This window comes from Lissotriton vulgaris, chromosome 6, assembly GCF_964263255.1.
Source record: "Lissotriton vulgaris chromosome 6, aLisVul1.2, whole genome shotgun sequence".
Classification (NCBI taxonomy): Eukaryota; Metazoa; Chordata; class Amphibia; order Caudata; family Salamandridae; genus Lissotriton; species Lissotriton vulgaris.
Window position 1 is genome coordinate 1,298,044,017 of NC_141694.1, and position 18,596 is coordinate 1,298,062,612.

Consider the following 18,596-nt stretch of genomic DNA (forward strand, 5'->3'; position numbering starts at 1 on the left):
TGTTCCCATGAGGCACAGGGTCAAGACTGAGTTACATATAGCTGGGTCTGAACTGATGTGGCAAAGTGCGCTAAATAATGATGATGGATTCAGCCCAGATCTGTGACTGGGGGTGACTGTCGGAAAAGTTTCAGGTCTCCATTCATCATCTCCTTGTGTTTGCTTTGTTCGCCCTAAGTTGGCACGGTGGATTCAATCTATTCCGGCTGATGAAGGGTGTTACCCAGAAACCGGGCCCAGGATGCTTGTTTCCGGTTAAGAGAATACCTGGCTTGGCAGTTCGGGCTGGACTGTTCCCATGAGGCACAGGGTCAAGACTGATTTGCATATATCTGGGTCTGAACGGAGGTGGCGAAGTGAGCCAAAGAATGATGATGGATTCAACTGAGATCTGTGACTGGGGGTGAGTGTCTGAAAAGTTTCAGCTCTCCGTTAAACATCTTGTGTTTGCTTTGTTCGCCCTAAGTTGGCAGGGTATGCCCAGACGTGGGTCCCTTGGTCACTTTGCCACTGGATTCAACCTAGCCTGGCGGATATGGGGTGTTACCCAGAAACCGGTCCCAGGATGCTTGTTTCCAGTTCCGGGAACACCTGGCTTGGCATTTCCGGCTGGACTGTTCCCATTAGGCACAGGTCAAGACTGATTTGCATATAGCTGGGTCTGAACTGAGGTGGCGAAGTGAGTTAAAGAATGATGATGGATTTAACCAAGATATGTGATTGGGGGTGAGTGTCAGAAAAGTTTCAGCACTCCGTTCATCATCTTGTGTTTGCTTTGTTTGCCCTAAGTTGGCAGGGTATGCCCAGACGTGGGTCCCCTGCTCACTTTGCCACTGGGTTCAAGCTAGCCTGGCTGATGAAAGGTGTTACCAAGAAATAGGTCCCAGGATACTTGTTTCCGGTTCAGGGAATGCCTGGCTTGGCAGTTCGGGCTGGACTATTCCCATGAGGCACAGGGCCAAGACTGATTGTCATATAGCTGGGTCTGAACTGAGGTGGCAAAGTGAACTAAAGAATGATGATGGATTCAACTGAGATCTGTGACTGGGGGTGAGTGTCTGAAAAGTTTCAGCACTCCGTTCATCATCTCCTTGTGTTTGCTTTGTTTGCCCTAAGTTGGCAGGGTATGCCCAGACGTGGATCCCTTGCTCACTTTGCCACTGGATTCAACCTAGCCTCCCTGATGAGGGGTGTTACCCAGAAACCAGTCCCAGGATGCTTATTTCCAGTTCAGGGAACACCTGGCTTGGCATTTCGGGCTGGACTGTTCCCCTGAGGCACAGGGTCAAGACTGATTTGAATATAGCTGGATCTGAACTGAGGTGGCGAAGTGAGTTAAAGAATGATGATGGATTTAACCCAGATATGTGACTGGGAGTGAGTGTCTGAAAAGTTTCAGCACTCCGTTCATCATCTCCTTGTGTTTGCTTTGTTTGCCCTAAGTTGGCAGGGTATGCCCAGACGTGGGTCCCCTGCTCACTTTGCCACTGGGTTCAAGCTTGCCTGGCTGATGAAAGGTGTTACGAAGAAATCGGTCCCAGGATACTTGTTTCCGGTTCAAGGAATACCTGGCTTGGCAGTTCGGGATGGACTGTTTCCCTGAGGCACAGGGTCAAGGCTGATTTGCATATTGCTGGGTCTGAACTGAGGTGGCGAAGTAAGCTAAAGAATGATGATGCATTCAACCGAGATCTGTGACTGAGGGTGAGTGTCTGAAAAGTTTCAGCACTCCGTTCATCATCTCCTTGTATTTGCTTTGTTTGCCCTAAGTTGGCACAATATGCCCAGACGTGGGTCCCTTGCTCAATTTGCCACTGGATTCAAGCTAGCCTGACTGATGAAGGGTGTTATCCAGAAACCAGATCCAGGATGCTTGTTTCCGGTTCAGGGAAAACCTGGCTTGGCAGTTCGGGCTGGACTGTTCCCATGAGGCACAGGGTCAAGACTGATTTGCATATAGCTGGGACTGAACTGAGGTGGCAAAGTGAGCTAAACAGTGAAGATGGATTCAACCCAGATCTGTGACTGGGGGTGACTGTCGGAAAAGTTTCAGCACTACATTCATTATCTACTTGTGTTTGCTTTGTTCGCCCGAAGTTGGCAGGGTATTCCCAGACGTGGGTCTCTTGCTCATTTTGCCACTGGATTCAATCTAGTCCGGCTGATGAAGGGTGTTACCCAGAAACCGGTCCCAGGATGCTTGTTTCCGGTTCAGGGAAGACCTGGCTTGGCAGTTCGGGCTGGACTGTTCCCATGAGGCAGAGGGTCAAGACTGATTTGCATTTAGATGGATCCGATCTGAGGTGGCAAACTGAGCTAAATAATGATGATGGATTCTACCCAGATCTGTGACTGGGGGTGAGTGTCTGAAAAGTTTCAGGTCTTCATTCATCATCTCCTTGTGTTTGCTTTGCTCGCCCTACGTTGGCAGGGTATGCCCAGACGTGGGTCTCTTGCTCATTTTGCCACTAGATTCAATCTAGTGCGGCTGATGAAGGGTGTTACCCAGAAACCGGGCCCAGGATGCTTGTTTCCGGTTCAGGGAAAACCTGGCTTGGCAGTTCGGGCTGGGCTGTTCCCATGAGGCACAGGGTCAAGACTGATTTGCATATAGCTGGGTCTGAACTGAGGTGGCGAAGTGAGCTAAAGAATGATGATGGATTCAACCCAAATCTATGACTGGGGTGACTGTCGGAAAAGTTTCAGCACTCCATTCATCATCTACTTGTGATTGCTTTGTTCTCCCCAAGTTGGCAGGGTATGCCCAGGCATGGGTCCCTTGCTCACTTTGCCACTGGATTCAAGCTAGCCTGGCAGATTAAGAGTTTTACCCAGAAACCGGTCCCAGGATTCTTGTTTCCCGTTCAGGGAAGACCTGGCTTGGCAGTTCGGGCTGGACTGTTCCCATGAGGCACAGGGTCAAGACTGATTTGCATATAGCTGGATCTGAACTGAGGTGGCGAAGTGAGCTAAATAATGATGATAGACTAACCCAGATCTGTGACTGGGGTTGAGTGTCTAAAACGTTTCAGCACTCCGTTCATCATCTCCTTTTGTTTGCTATCTCCCTATTAGATGCAAGGAGTAGGCCGTTAAGGGAGCGAGGTGCTGTGAGCTATTATAAGCACTGGTCCCTAAAATATGAATATGGCGATCAAATTGGGCAGGTGCTTGCCCATCAGGTAGCAGACAACAGAGCTAAAACTCAGATAAAGGCTATAAAAGGGACAAATGGTTTTGCATACACACCCATAGGCCATAGTTGAGCAATTCTCTAAGCTTTATCAAAGATTGTATGCACAAACTACACTGCCAGATGAGAAAGGTTTGCAGCAATATCTCAAGGTCAGAGAAATAACAGAGACAATATCTAGCCTACCCTCTGGGAAGGCTGCTGGTTAGGATTCCATATCAGCCGAGTTTTACATAGCTTTCAAGAGCATCATTGCCCCACCTCTGGGGGAGGTTATACAATATATAAGGTCTAGCGATAGGGTCCCTGAATCTGGGTATATGACAAATATAGTCTTTTTTTTACAAAAAAAAGGACAAGCCACCAGAGGAATGTGGTTCTTACCAAACAATTTCTCCCATTAACTCAGACACAAACATTTTTGGTAAAATTTTGGCTACTTGACTTGCCCCTATAATGCCCGGATTGGTATCCAGTCAGAAGCATGGCTTCATCCAGGGTAGAGATACTACTGCTCATGTCATAACTGCAGTGGGGGCTTTTGATCTAGCTAGGAAGTCAGCAGTGAGTCTGGGCATGGTCCTTTTAGATGGCAAAAAATATTTTGACCAGGTTGTTTGAGACTATTCATGGGCTACACTTGCAGCATTTGGTTTGAAAGGGAGATTTAGCCAATAGATACAAGTTTTGTGTAGTAAACCTCAAGCCAAACTACTCTATGCTAGCTTACAATCAACACCTTTTCCAATATTAAGTGGTACCAGGCAGGGATGCCCCTCTCTCCTTTGCTATTTGCTCTTTATATTGAGCCATTTTTTCGGGCACTGCATTCCAATTCACAAATCGTACTGCTGACATCAGGATTAAGTCAGCTTAAAGTCACTGCCTATGCAGATGACATAGCTGTCTTCACTACCGAACCTGTAAATGTAATAAATCTTATTGAAGATGAAGCGAGTGCATTTGGCCTTTTTCAGGCTACAAGTTAAATGTCAATAAGACACAAGTGCTTCTCAACTACCTGCCTGACAGAACTACAGTGGGTGTTTGCCCTGTAGTCACGTACCTAGGGGTACATATTACGTCGCAGATAGAACGTATACCTACAATAAAATATGAACCCTTGTTGGAAGCTACAACTAAACGATTGAAAAGCTGGCATAAGCTCCCAGTTGGTATAGCGGGTGGTGCAAGATTATAAAAATGAAAGTACTCCCAAAGTTTCTGTACTCCTTTTTCAGGAAGCTAGAAGGGTTGTTAGGCAGTTTTTTGGGGGGTATAAAAAAGCACAACGGCCAATAGAATTATTGAAGCTTCCGTTTAACCAGGGCAGGTTAGATTTTTGGATTTTAAAATGTATTACTGGGCAGCATTTGTGGGGCGTCTTCGCAGTCTCCTGGATCCTGAAACCCAATTTTTTGTCATTGCTTGGTCTTGGGGTCTGCCTGTTGAATGTTTCTATACAAAGCCAATGACCCTAATTATTTCAAACGGGTTCAGTTTAAGACCATCAGGGACAGCGTACACATATGGCGAGCAATTCTTACTAAATGTGCTTTGTCGCTTTTCCATGACAAACTTCCATTACGGGGCAATCCCATGCTTCCAGAGGTATTTCAGGATACAATTAGCAGATGGTGGGCTGAGTATGGGATTAATTGTCTGGGGCATTTGGATGATCACAACGGCTTTAGTACATTTGAAAACCTACAGCTCCTTTTCAATCTCCCTGGTCATATGTTTTTTAAATATCTTCAGATCAGGGACTATTTTCTGAAACATCTAGCCTCAACAGCAGTATCTATTTCTGACCTGTGGGAGTGCGACCATGGGAAGAAGCCGAAATCAGCAATTAGTATCATGCATCAATTTCTTGGCAAGTTTAGACAGAATGGTTGTGAAAAGCTAGCCGGATGATGTAGTAGGAACCTGGGGATACATATTACTCCTATAATCATTAATCAGGCACTAGGAACTATAGACGGATCAATCCATTCTGTTAGTTTAAGATTACAGCAGTTCCCTGCACTTTGTATGCTCTATTTCAGCCCAGAGAAGATTGCTAGCTGGGCTCAAGGGGGTCAAGGAGGGGACCGAAATAAATGCCCAAAATGTGTGTTGTATGCTCCAAACATAATACACATGTTTGCCACTTGTCCAGAGCTAGAAACATTTTGGCAGAAGATAAGCCATGCTATGAGGCTACGTTTGGGGACAGAGTCCCCCTCCTACAGTCATGGAAATCATGTTGAGATATAAAGAAAAAAGCCATAGATTGAGACGTCTTATCACAATCTTATTGGTTGCTGCCCAACTTACCATAGTCAGGGCCTGAATATCTCCTAAACATCCTTCTGTCATTGAATGGTGGGCTACAGTGAAGGAAACTTATTAAATGGAGAAAGCCCTAGCTCGGGCAAGAGGAGCTCTCTCCCTGATTAAATTTGATTCTATATGGGGTAGCCTATTATTAGATACGTAACATTGATAGACTAGATAGGGGGACTGAGTAGAATGTAATTGGGAGAGGAGCCTTCCGGAATTTGGAATTTAGATGCTAGCCTTAAGTTTATTATTATTATTTTCAATTGTATGTCCTACGTATGTTTATATATGTGTTTTGTAATGTACTTGTATTGATATTTTTTTATAAATTATAAGACACTTAAAAATAAGTTGTAATAAAGCTCCCTTATTGACAATAAAAATATTTAATACAAAAAAGAAAAGAAACTGTATCTTTTCTGTCTTCACTTGATTGGTTGTACGCTTGAGAAATGACATGTTACTGATAATGTTAGAATCCAGTTGTTTTAAGAATGTGTTGGCAGTGTTTGCATTCAGATTCCCTTCAGACTCACCCTTCTCCCACACTGAAGATTTAGATTCCTTTCTGCCTGCCTTTAGATTAAGAATCCTTTCGCTTCCTTTAGAGTCAGATTCCATAATTCACTCAATTCACTCAATTAAAGAAGATGCCTTGTACAGCCTTTCAGAGGCTTTCTGGCAAGATCCCACTTTTATAATTTATCTATCTTTTCCCTAGATTAGCAGTGTAGGGAGTTCCCCTTTATGGGAGAATGGATTGGCTCCAGTCTATTTAGGCCAACTTTATAATAGTTTGTCATTCCTCCTATGATTTGGAATTGTTTTGATTATATTTTGACTAATGCGTTGATGTATTGAATGTAGAATTACAGTTAATCCTGATGAATGAAGTTTGTAACATTGCAAATCTTTTAATAAACCTTTATGATTTTGGATGTAAACATTTTGTCTTCCTTGTGGATTGAAATGTGCTTTGTGTTATTGAAATGAACTGAATTTGAAGTCAGCCTCAGTAGGAGCTCAAAACTCATTCATCAAACAGCACTTATTGAAGCAGACTTTGCATGGAGCAAAGTGAACTTACAGCCCTCGGGTACCTTAAATGAGTTGATTCTCCCTAAACCAACAATATCCAGACAGGTCTTTCACTCCCGAGCTTTGAAAACTTATGAGGTAAAGTATGCTCTATTCATGCCTTCGAGGCTTGGGAAAGTAACTGTGCAATCTCAATAGAAATACTTGCGGATGTTTACGTTAAACAAAACACAAGGCGTATTGGTGATAGCTAAACTTCATTCCTTAGTACTCCATTCTTATATGCCCAATTGGGGAGGCACATTAGAAACAGTTTTGTTATTCTTCTATGTTTGTTCCTTCCAGTATATGAATTGAGAGGCAGTGGGAGCTGTTTCTTCAACTTGTAGTCTCTGCTTCTATTGTAAAGACATGATAAGTCATGTGTTATGTGGTTGCCGTTTTTGTTTAGGGCAGCTAAGAATTCCTCAAGTTGGGAATGAAAAAATATAATAGGAGTCATGTAATGACCAGTAAGAGAGAACACTTTTAGGTACTGTTTGAAAACTCTTAGTTGAGCCTACAATGACTTCACATGGCACCCATGCTCAGCCACACCATCAACCGCTCCCTGGCAGCCACCTCGTTCCCCGACGACTGGAAACACGCCAAAGTCAACCCCCTCCTGAAGAAACCCTCGGCTGACCCACCGACCTCAGAAACTACAGACCCATCTCCCTGCTTGCGTTCCTGGTGAAAGTCATCAAGAAAGCCATCAACAACCAATTCGCCACTTTTATTGATGAGCACAACATTCTTGAATCCTCGCAATTCGGCTTCAGGGAAAACCACAGTATGGAAACCACCCTACTCGCTGCAACAGATGACATCCGTACCCTACTGGACAAAGGAGAAACAGTAGCCTTCATCCTACTCAACCTTTCAGCGGCATTTGACACAGTCTCACACCGCACCCTGATAAGCAGACTCCATGACTCAGGGATCCAGGACAAGGCCCTCGACTGGATCATCTCCTTCCTCAACGGCAGAACACAGTGGGTCAGACTCTCCCCTTCCTCTCGGACCCTACACCAACCACCTGTGGAGTCCCTCAAGGCTCCTGCCTTAGCCAGACGCTCTTCAACGTCTACATGGCTCTGCTCGCCCCCATCGTCAGAACCTATGGACTCAACATTGTGTCATACGCAGACAACACCCAACTCATCCTCTCCCTATCCAATGAACCCAACACCGCCAGACACAACTTTCGAGAAGGCAAGGAAGCCGTCACCAAATGGATGAAGAATAGCTGCCTACAACTAAACACTAACAAGACAGAAGTACTCATTATGGGCCCAAATCCCAACACCTGGAACGACACCTGGTGGCCCCGCCCTCGAAAACCCACCCACCACCAGGGACCACGCGTGCAACCTGGGAATCATCCTGGACTCCGAGCTCAAAATGGACTGCCAGATCAACTCAGTCTCGGCCTCCTGCTTCCACACCGTCCATCTAATACGCAAGACCCTCAAATAGATCCCCCTAGAACACAGAAAGACCGTCACTCACGCCCTGGTCACCAGCAGACTGGACTATGACAACCCACTCTACGCCGGAATCAACAAAAACCTCACCGCAAGCTACAGAACATCCAGAACCCCGCAACAAGACTGTTCATCAACCTGCCAAAACACTGCCACATCTCCCAGCACCTGCGCACACTCCACTGGCTCCCCATCGAGGCAAGAGTCACAATCAAGATGATCACCCATGCACACAAAGCCCTCCACGACACCGGACCAGCTTACCTGAGCAGCCGACTCAAATTCCACACACCCCAAAGGACCCTACGATCAGCCACACTCTCCTACACCATGGTCCCACGCACCAGATAAACCAGATCAGGAGGCCGCTCCGTCTCCTACCTCGCGGCCAAAGGCTGGATCGCCCTTCCGCTCCACCTCAGACAGACAACATCGCTTTCCATCTTCGTAAGAAACCTCAAAACCTGGCTCTTCAACTGACCCCTCCTTGATGGACCGGAACCTGCACCCCCAACCACCAGTTCCTTGAGACCCTTACGGGTGAGTAGTCACACTTAACAAACACCTGATTGCTTGATTGACTCTATTATTATTTGTAATTTGCTTTTTACCTTTGGATTTCATATTTACATGATTTTAAGATGTCTGTGAGTAAAGATTTCTTAGTTTTTATAATTGCTGAGTGTATTGCTCCTCATTTCTTTTCCACCTTTGACAAGGTTTTTATTAACCAATCAGTAAACCTTTTTTTTTACCTTCGTAAATACAATGAGTGGGGTCTTCAACAATTGTAATGTACTTTGCAAATTGACAGTTCTTAAGGTAGATATCACAATAGCCTTTTCTGATCTCATTAAAAAGTTCTAAAGATCTTTTGAAGAGTTCGGTGGTCTGTGGATCGTTGTCTCTGCGGTAGCAGTCCGACAGCAGTGAGCCATCCGCCGTATTATGAGTAGGACAGATGGGCTGTGCGAAGACCGTGTATTGTACAGCCAGCCGGAGTCGAGGTCAGGGGAAAGCAGCCTCCATTGGGCAGTACAGAGGTGCAACACGGATGTCCATATTACAAGTTGACTTTCAGACAAGCCAACCGCAGTGGTCGTACCGCCACCAATAGGTCAGAGGAAAGGAAGGATTTGGGTTAAATACTTTCCCCTTTCCAGTTCTTTCCAGCTGGGTTTGATGTTGATCCCTTTCTCCAGCCTCCCTCTACAGAGGAGCATCTTCAACCCAGAGGAATGCGACCCCATCTTTGGCGAAATACAGGTAAATGTTTTGGTACCATGTACCTATTACCAGAACTGTGCACGTATTGTCTGGACTCTGGCAATGGGTAGGTGGCATTTTTTAATATATATCATGCATATTTGTGCCTTCGAGTCATTTGCATTCGAAATGTACTCCCAGGCATCAATATATATGGAAATACATTGTCCACCACCGTGGACTGCAGCAGCCACACTTCTAGTCCCATTCCAAAACTCTGGATATAGTGCTCAGAAGGCCACAGATGCAGCGGTTGCGGTCGTTCTGCGCTTGAACCATTAAACTGATAATAGGGGCGTGGAGCTACCAATTCTTGGAATGTTTAAACTAAAGCTATTCTAGGATGATATACTACACTATCTCAGGCCAGAAAGACAAAACCTTGAAGAATTATTGGTAGTATTTCATTTTATTCAAGCAATAGGGGGATATAAGATCAATCATAGCAAGACAGAAATGCTTGTATTTAATGCCCAGCATAGCGTATTCCCTCTAAATCTTCAGTAACAGCCAATGCATAATCAACCAATTTGCTATCTAGGGGTTAGAGTGACAAACCTTTATGAAGAACTTTATAGACTGAACTACGAACCAACGTTGAGTAAAATCAAGGAATTGTTGAACAGATGGACATTTCTCCCTCTTACATTGATAGAGCGTATAGCACTGATCAAGATGTCTATTTTACCTTTATTGATTTTTCTCTTTTCTAATATTCCGATTAAAATTAATGGTATATTTTAAGGAACTAGAAATGCTTCTTAGGCAATTTATCTGGCAGAACATCCAAGGAAGATTCAGCGATCGTTGTAAGCTGTTTTATTTTGGATATCTGCAGATCCCGCATTGTTTAAAAATATGTATATATATATATATATATATATATATATATATATATATATATATATATATATATATATATATATATATATATATGTATATATATATATATGTATATATATATATATATATATATATATATATATATATATATATATATATATATATATATATATATATATATATATATATATATATATATACCAACGAGCTCCATCTCTTCACCAACACCAACTCCTCTTTTTAATATTAGAATGAAAGGGATAGGAAATTGATATTGGCTATTAAGGAGTCAAATGGAATGGCTCCTGAAAATTCATTTCTGGAGAAGATATCCTTGACTACCCAGTGTATTTTTTTCAGAAATAGAATGACAGATGATTTCAAAATTTGTAAATTCAGCTATAAGACCTGCACATTCCAAGATAATGTATTTTTTAGCTCGCTGGATGGCATATTATACCCCTTGAGCCCTGTCAAAGATGTATCCAGAGATGGAAGATCATTGTTTTGAAGCAGAGACTGGCTCCATATTTCTTTTACCTGCCCTGGAATAAAAATGTTTTGGGAACAAGTGTTTGAAGCCTTGAGCAGGGGGCTAAATATACAGATACATCCTGATGTAGGGGTAGCACTATTTGTGCTTAACACCCAGAGGCAATGCCAATTCATGAGAAAAGGTGCTGATGTATTCATAACTATTAATGTCTTTAGTGGCTCGCTCCTTGATCCTCCAGGATTGGAGGACTAAAAGAACACCAACTTATCAGGAATGGCAAACTTAATGATTCAAACTCAAAAACTTTGTGGAAGCAATTGCTAGCAGGGTGGGGGGCCTTAAAAGGTTTGCCGCTTCCTAGCAATTTATGATAAAGATCTGGAACTGCATGTCCGGACCTTCTCCCATAACAATAAATATTTTATTCCCTAAAATGCACACAAGCACTTTATAGGATATAATCATATGGTATCGATAGCTGCTAAATTTTTTATCTTTGCACTTTAAGAATTACATATGCTATATATGCAGGTATGCACATTTGCACTTTAAGTATAAGATACTCAAGGTTGGGACTTATGCATAGATGCACTTTCTAGATATATTTATGATTAGATGCATTATTAAAATTATAATGATGAAAAAGATTGTATCGGATTGCGTAATTTATTTACATGATGTTTTTATAACATAATATAAAAGACACTAAGGGTAAGAAAGGTCTGATAAATGAATTGGAGGTCTATTTCTATTGTATTGCAAATTCAACTGGCTTATCTAATAGTGTATGAATACTCTGCTATTTTATTGAAATATTTGGATACGCCTCTTGTTGAAGCTGAAATAACCATGACAAATTTGATGTATCTGTTTTATCTTCTTATTTCACTAAAATAAAACTTGAAAACCTAGTAGCAGGGTAAACTATATTTCACAAGCTAATCTCTAAATCGCAATGGCATTCTCCTGTCTCAAGGTATTTTTGCATACCTCTTCTCATGAAATGAATTAAGCCCATATTTCTTTAAAATTCAGTATCTATCCAGAATAACTCATGATTTGGTCCACTGATGAGAGAGAGATTTACAAACCTAACCAAAGACCACTGCTAATGCATTTCATTTTCCGCCAGTTGTAATGCAAAGGTCTGTCTATTTGCCTGCTTCAAAACCTTTAGAGAACTCTCGGGATTTTCCACTATCCTCACTAAACTTGTTGATGTTAGCAGTTTGTAAGGAAAATAATATTTTAATTCAGTGTTATTTGATGCAAGAAAAATGCTTTCTTGTTAGAACACTGCCGGGTGGGTGTTTAAACTCACATGATTCTACGGTTGCAATTAGGTCCTGATTACAATTTTGGTGGTCCATCCCGAGGTGGAGGTGGAGTGGTGGTCGGGGACCACCACACCAGTGGTCCAACCACCTTATTACAAGAACAGCAGTAGGACCATTTTGGGAGCACAGCAACTCCCAGGGAACAGTGTTACAGCATTCATTTATTCATTTAATTATTACTTATAGAGGTCATGTACACAAACTAGCTTATTTTATGACTGATGATATATTTAGTATGTTTAATGTGTGGCTGTCTGAATAAACTAACTTGAAAGTGTTCTTTGAAAAAATTACTGAAGAATTATGGTGTATGAATACTGAATTGGCTGAAGCCCTGGAATGACCATATGGATCAGGACTAGGGAGTTTGCCTTACTGTAACCTATTAGTGTGATGCAACAGATGAACTCTGAATAACAGTAGGCACCAGAATCAAATTAAGATTTAAAAAAAAGCAAATATTACATCATAGAGGTATTGATATTTTTTTAAGTGCAGCCACAGCTGAATAATCTGGATTCAAGTATAAAATGCAAGTTAGAAATCCTGGAACTTGAAATGCAAAAATGCTTCCTGTGAGTCTTATTGAACTTCTTACTCAAACTTTATTTGTCACAGATGCAGTTATCTATAAGATCAGCCTCCTAAGAGTATCACTTGAATACTACTGATGCCATTGAGGACACTAGTATCTCTATTTTTAAATAAATCTGAATTGAATACAAACTTACCGACCACTCTTCACTCTCATGCTTTGAGCATCTCACATTTACTGGCACACGAAGGATTCGCTCGTTAAATGACATTCCTTTCTTTTTAGACCATTGGTAGGTGTTCATTGCCTCCACAAATGTTAGATTGTTATATCTTTTCGGACTCTTGATAAGAAAAGGCCACGTTCTAAATGGAAAGAAAATTAAGAAAGAAACATATGATGATTAACAAAGCAATATAGCCTTTCTTCTGTCCATCACTTGACCACTACTGATGTATGTTTTGCTGTCAGAAGTGGAGAAGTAATTCTTGAATCTAGTGGAATACAAAAGGAGAGATCTAGAGTCAAAATCTGAAACTGATAAAGATCTTTAGAGGCACCACATGTGGAGTAGTGAAGAAATTGAACATCAAGTGAAGCACATTTTGCCTTCCTAGACTTTAGATAGGCAACATAAGGGAAAGCTCTGTATACACATTGATCAGAGTAATTTGAACCAGTTATTTTTATGGAAGAGTGATGGGAACAGGGTCGGACTAGCTGTAATGGGCATTGGTGGTTTTCATCGTGGGCCGGAAGGGTGGGGCCGGTTTTGGACCGGTGGGGGCAGTTTTTGGTACAGGGTGGCGGTTTTGCAGCAGTGCTGCAATATCGCCTCCTGTACCAAAAGCAGTAGCGTTGTTTCCCACCAGCACCCGTCCCAACACCCCCTGCCCCCACGGCTTATCCGAGTTAATTGCAAGGCTGGTTTCCGTTCTTAGCCAGCCCTGTTATGTTATGTTATGTTATATGTGGATTTATAACGCGCTCTGATAGTCAAGACTGTCCTGGCGCAGGGAAGAAACTGGATCAGAATGGAAAAAGGAGTATGCTATTCATGAACTTGAAAGAGGTGAGTTTTAAGCAGTTTTTTAAAATTGGTCAGATTGGGAGCGTGTCTAAGAGCGTCTGGCAGGGCGTTCCACATTTGAGCTCCCTTTACCGTTAGGGATTGTCCACCCAGGCGGACTCTTCAAAATCTGGGGACGACCACCTGCTTTTTGGAGGTAGATCGCAACTGACGGGTCAGGAGGTAGAGTGTGAATCTTTTGGCTAGATAGGAAGGGCACGGTCCATTGAGGGCTTTATAGACGATGACCAAAGTTTTAAAGCGCACTCTTTGTGCCACAGGAAGCCAGTGAAGCTCCTTCAACTGTTTGCGAACGCAGAGTCTCCTAGGGATGTTGAAAATGAGTCTCACCGTAGCATTCTGGACTACCTGTAACTTTCTGATCATATAGTCAGGAGCCCCTATATAAAGGGCGTTTGAGTAGTCCAGACGGGAGAGTACCAGAGCTCTGGCTACCGTTTCTTTGGCCATTTGTGGAAGGAGGGGAAAGAATTTGCGAAGAGTGGTCAGGGTTCCAAAACACGTCCCCGCCAAGCGCGAGATCTGGTCGCGGAACCATAAGTCGGATCCGAACAAAATACCCAGGTTCTTGGCAATCCCACTCTCTCCCGTTGGGCATCTTGATTCACAGGGCCAAATAGACTCCTTAAAGTCAATGGGGAATTGGCCGTAGAGCAGAATTTCTGTTTTATCCTCGTTGCATTTGAGGCATGATTTAGCTAGCCAGGCAAATACAGAGGATAGGCATTAGCGTACTCCAGAGGTGCACAAGTTCTCCTTTTTCCAGGTGAAGAGAAGCTGGGTGTCGTCGGCGTAGGCCATTATCTTGGCACTCCAGCTCTCTGCCAGCTGGATCAGAGGAGTTAAATAAATATTAAATAAAAGGGGACTTAAGGTCGACCCCTGGGGTACTCCAGTTTCTACCCTTCCATTAGAGGAGTGATATGGGGGTAACCAATTCTGTTGGGTACGGTCAGATAGGAAAGACCTGATCCAATCTAAAACCGTGCCCGAGATGCCTATGTCCTCCAGCCTAGATAAGAGCTGGAGGTGGGGCACCGTGTCGAACGCGGCAGAGAGGTCCAAAAGAATAAGGGCCGCTCTGCCGCCTCCGTCAAGGCATTCCCTAATGGCCTCAGCCATTTCCACCAATGCAGTTTCAGTACTGAAAGAGGTGCGGAACCCTGATTGGGCCGGATGAAGAGCTTCAGAGGATTCCATAAATCTCTCAAGTTGCCGGAATGCCGCCTTTTCGCAGACTTTGGCAAGGGCTGGTAGGAGTGATATGGGCCTGTAGTTGGAGGTGATCGATGAATCAGCAGAGGGTTTTTTATCAGAGGGAGAAGTTTGGCTTGTTTCCACTTGGTGGGCACAGTTCCTGAAGTTAGGGATTCATTAACCAGGGCGGTGACCATGGGGGTAATTACTTCAGCTATTCCATTCAGGACCCTTGCAGGGCAAGGATCTATAGGTGACCCTGACTTCAGATTTTTTAATATGGCCATAATATCTATACTTTCCACCTAAGTGAATTTGGTCATTTCTGCTTTAACCCTTGATATTAGGGGACGTGAAGGTGGAAGAGGTTGGCAATTTAAGGCTAGATCCAATTGCGGGGCAAGTGGTTGGTCAGGGTTATTCAGACTGTCTTGAATTTTTTTGAATTTTCTCGATGAAGAAAGTAGATAGTTGTTCGCACCAGTCTGTGGAGGGCAGAATAGCCGTCTTCTCTGCTACCGGGGCAGTAAAGCTTTTAACTATAGAGAAGATTTCTCGACTGTTGTTTTTAGCTTTTTGAATTCTAGACGCGTAGAATTCCCCTTTAGCTGTTTTAATCGCTGCGTAGTAACTTTTTTGGGCTGCGCGAAGTTCCGTTTTCGCAGTGGGACAATAGTTCTTTCTCCATACTCGCTCTAGCGCCTTACATCCTGTTTTTAAAATTTTTAGTTGCTCAGTATACCAGGGGGAAGTGGGGGTGATCCTATGGTTGTTTTTACCTTTGCTTTTTGGTAGTGACTTAATGGAGGAGTCTATCCAGGATGAGAAGTTGTCTACAGCTTCATCCAAGTTATGTGCTTTCATTGGGGTGGAGTGGGTGAGGGCCTCCACTAGATCCGGAATATTAATTCTTCTAGGGCGTTCCTCAGTCTTAAGTGTGGGTACCACACGGGTTTTGTTAATGAGCCAGGAGAAGTGAACCGGAAAGTGGTCTGACCATGAAATGGCCCTGAATGTGAACCTATTTTAGATGTGAGGTGGATGGTTTATCTTTTCTTGGAGGAATGGGATCCTATGATTCCTGGAGTGTACTTTATTTGTGGACAGCATGCATATTTTAAATTGGCCAGTGGATGGCATGATACATGTTATCTTGGTATAGTTTTCCCAAAGATTTACCATGTGGAATATTTTAATGAACCTGTTGGGAAATGTGACCTAGAACTAAACGAGGTGCTAGTGCAGAGGACATAGTAGGAGATATTTTTGACCCCATAATCCTGTCTGTAGGAGTAATTCTGAATGGTCTGAATATCAGAAAGCTGCCTACCATTGTGGGTAATTTGGCTACCAGTGCTGCAAATTCTTTATTACTTCTAAATACTGAGATGGTTGTGACAAGGTCTAAGGTTTTGCAAAACGTACTTGCACTAGACCTTTTACTCACAAAAGAGGGTGGAGTCTGCAGATGTTAAAGGCTCAACAATGCTGTACTTACATCCCATAAGAAAATAAGGATCTAGAGAAATATATTCAGAATATATCTGGGTTTACAAAAGATTTGACAGTGTTAGAAGTGAAAGGTGCTTGGGCAACTATTGGAAGTATATTTGCTTTAATAGGCAAGTGGTTTGGAAACTTGGGAAATGGAATTCTGGATGCCATTTTGAAACATCTTTTGATAATCGCCCTTTTTGTGATATTTCTATGATCTTTAAGAGATATAAGTATGCACAAGTTAGTCAGATTGAAGAGGAAGAGAGTGGAGGTAGAGTTCAAGGAGAGTCAAAGTAAGTATTATGATGACATAAAACATCTGGACATCTCTAGACAAAAGATGCTCTAGACCACAAAGTTTTAAATGGTCCATCTGATATGATCTGACTGTAATTTGTGTTAATTTGATTCAGCACCAGAGGGGGGACAGCAGCAGCATAATTTTGGCTGCACCCTTTCATGTTTGACCAGGCTGTACATACATATACATACATTTTTGCACATGACATCATGTGATGTGATATAAACTTTATTAATGTAAAGTGGTGCACTAACACTACAGAATGTGCATTCACAGTGTAATCTTGAAAAATATATCTGTGTCTAAAAGTAATGTTTTCATTACAGTAACATCGAATTTCAATCCTCATATATATATCTGCATTTGTGTGGTTTGAATAACATTGTTAACTCCTATATAATCATGTATTCATTTTAACTGTACTCTGCATATGTATTTTATTGTATATGTATTTATAATCATGCATGTAAACATGTATTGAGATGCTTGCTATGTTAACATGACCAAAGACCCTAAGCATTTGGATTTTTTAACGTTTAACCTTCAATGTGAAGGTTTACTTTGCATGCTGGGCTTTTCCCTTCTCTACAGCTTGCAGTTGTGTGATCCTACGATTAAGAAAAAGGCGCATTGTGTGAAAGAGATAGTGAGGTTTGGGAGGAGTACTTTTCCCAAGGACGAGAAGCCTTAACGAATAAAGAGAGGGCTTCTGTTTGTACATAATTGGGAGACAGGAGGAATCCAGGGATGTTCTGATGTGCCGACCAAAGAAAAGGAGTTTCAAGAGTAGTTGCCCCAGTTTTACTGTGTGAAGGTGGAACATAATGAGACACAGGTTTCTTGAATATTCTTTTTGGGGGTTAAATTGGAAATCACACTTTAGCTAGAGTCAGATTCCCTTTTAGACTTTGAGAGGTACAGCCCTCTTGGCAATATTTCTGTTCTGTGGCCTCATTCTATACCATATTCCTTTCCTTTAGATAATTTCTAATGAGGTTCTGCTATGCTGACAACGTTCTCAGTTCATGGATCTAATTAGGGGTTCCCCAACCAGTATTATTTAGAGTAGATTTAGATTAGGAGACTTAGATTTTCCTCATGCATGGCAAGAGAACCACAAATCATATACTGATCATCTAATCCTTTTTTTGATACTATGTATCATGATTACTGAATCTTTTGTATGTTTTATGTTGCTAAGGCTAAACTTCATTCATCATTATGCCTTGCCTGTAGCAATATTGTGTTTTTACAATATATTCCTCATCCTTGTGAATATCAGCATGGTTTTGAATTTACACTAAATTCATACGTAATCCCATCTTCAACTCAGAGTTTTACTGTGTAGCCAAATGGGTTACACCGTGGTTGTTAAATAATAATTGATCCTAACTCCTGTAATTCCACAGGCACCTAGAAAGTTCCATTGCAAGGAGCAAAGAAGAAGGAGCCTGAATACTATGTGTTAGCGGAACCCCACTCCTGATAAACCATTTTCTTTGGCAAGAAGCCAAAAGCACCAACACAGTATTTTACCTCTGGAGTAGTATCATGATGCCTTTTTTGCACAGATCCCTTCTGCGCCCTTGCAACAGCACAGCACATAAAACAGGATCATGATACAGCCTCAGACCAGTCTGCTCAATAACTTTCACCTGGCAAAAGTTAACCAGGAATCCAATCATATTTGTCCAAAATGTATTCAAAATGTGTAGCACATCTTCCAGCAATCTGAACAATCTGAACAAAACTGGTGAGCATTTAAGATTTTCATTTTATGTAATCCATATTTCGTCCAACAGTTTACACACCAATGCAAGCACCTATGTTAATGGAAATTAACTTTAAAGGAAACATTCCATGGGAAGACAATTTTTTTAATTTTCTTGTGACACAATAAGAATAGATTCAGCTGTCAAATGCAGATTAATGTTGTTCTTGTTTCATTCGTT

The 18,596-nt window shown here is 42.2% G+C and overlaps 1 protein-coding gene across 1 annotated transcript in view; it reads right to left on the bottom strand.

Moving 5' to 3' along the window:
• The window catches only part of MOXD1 (monooxygenase DBH like 1), a 773,208-nt gene that overhangs the window by 56,407 nt on the left and 698,205 nt on the right, over positions 1–18,596 (bottom strand). Inside the window, exon 11 of the mRNA XM_086925392.1 lies at positions 12,756–12,924. Within this exon, the coding sequence (XP_086781518.1) occupies positions 12,756–12,924 (169 nt within the window). The remainder of the gene's footprint in view (positions 1–12,755; positions 12,925–18,596) is intronic.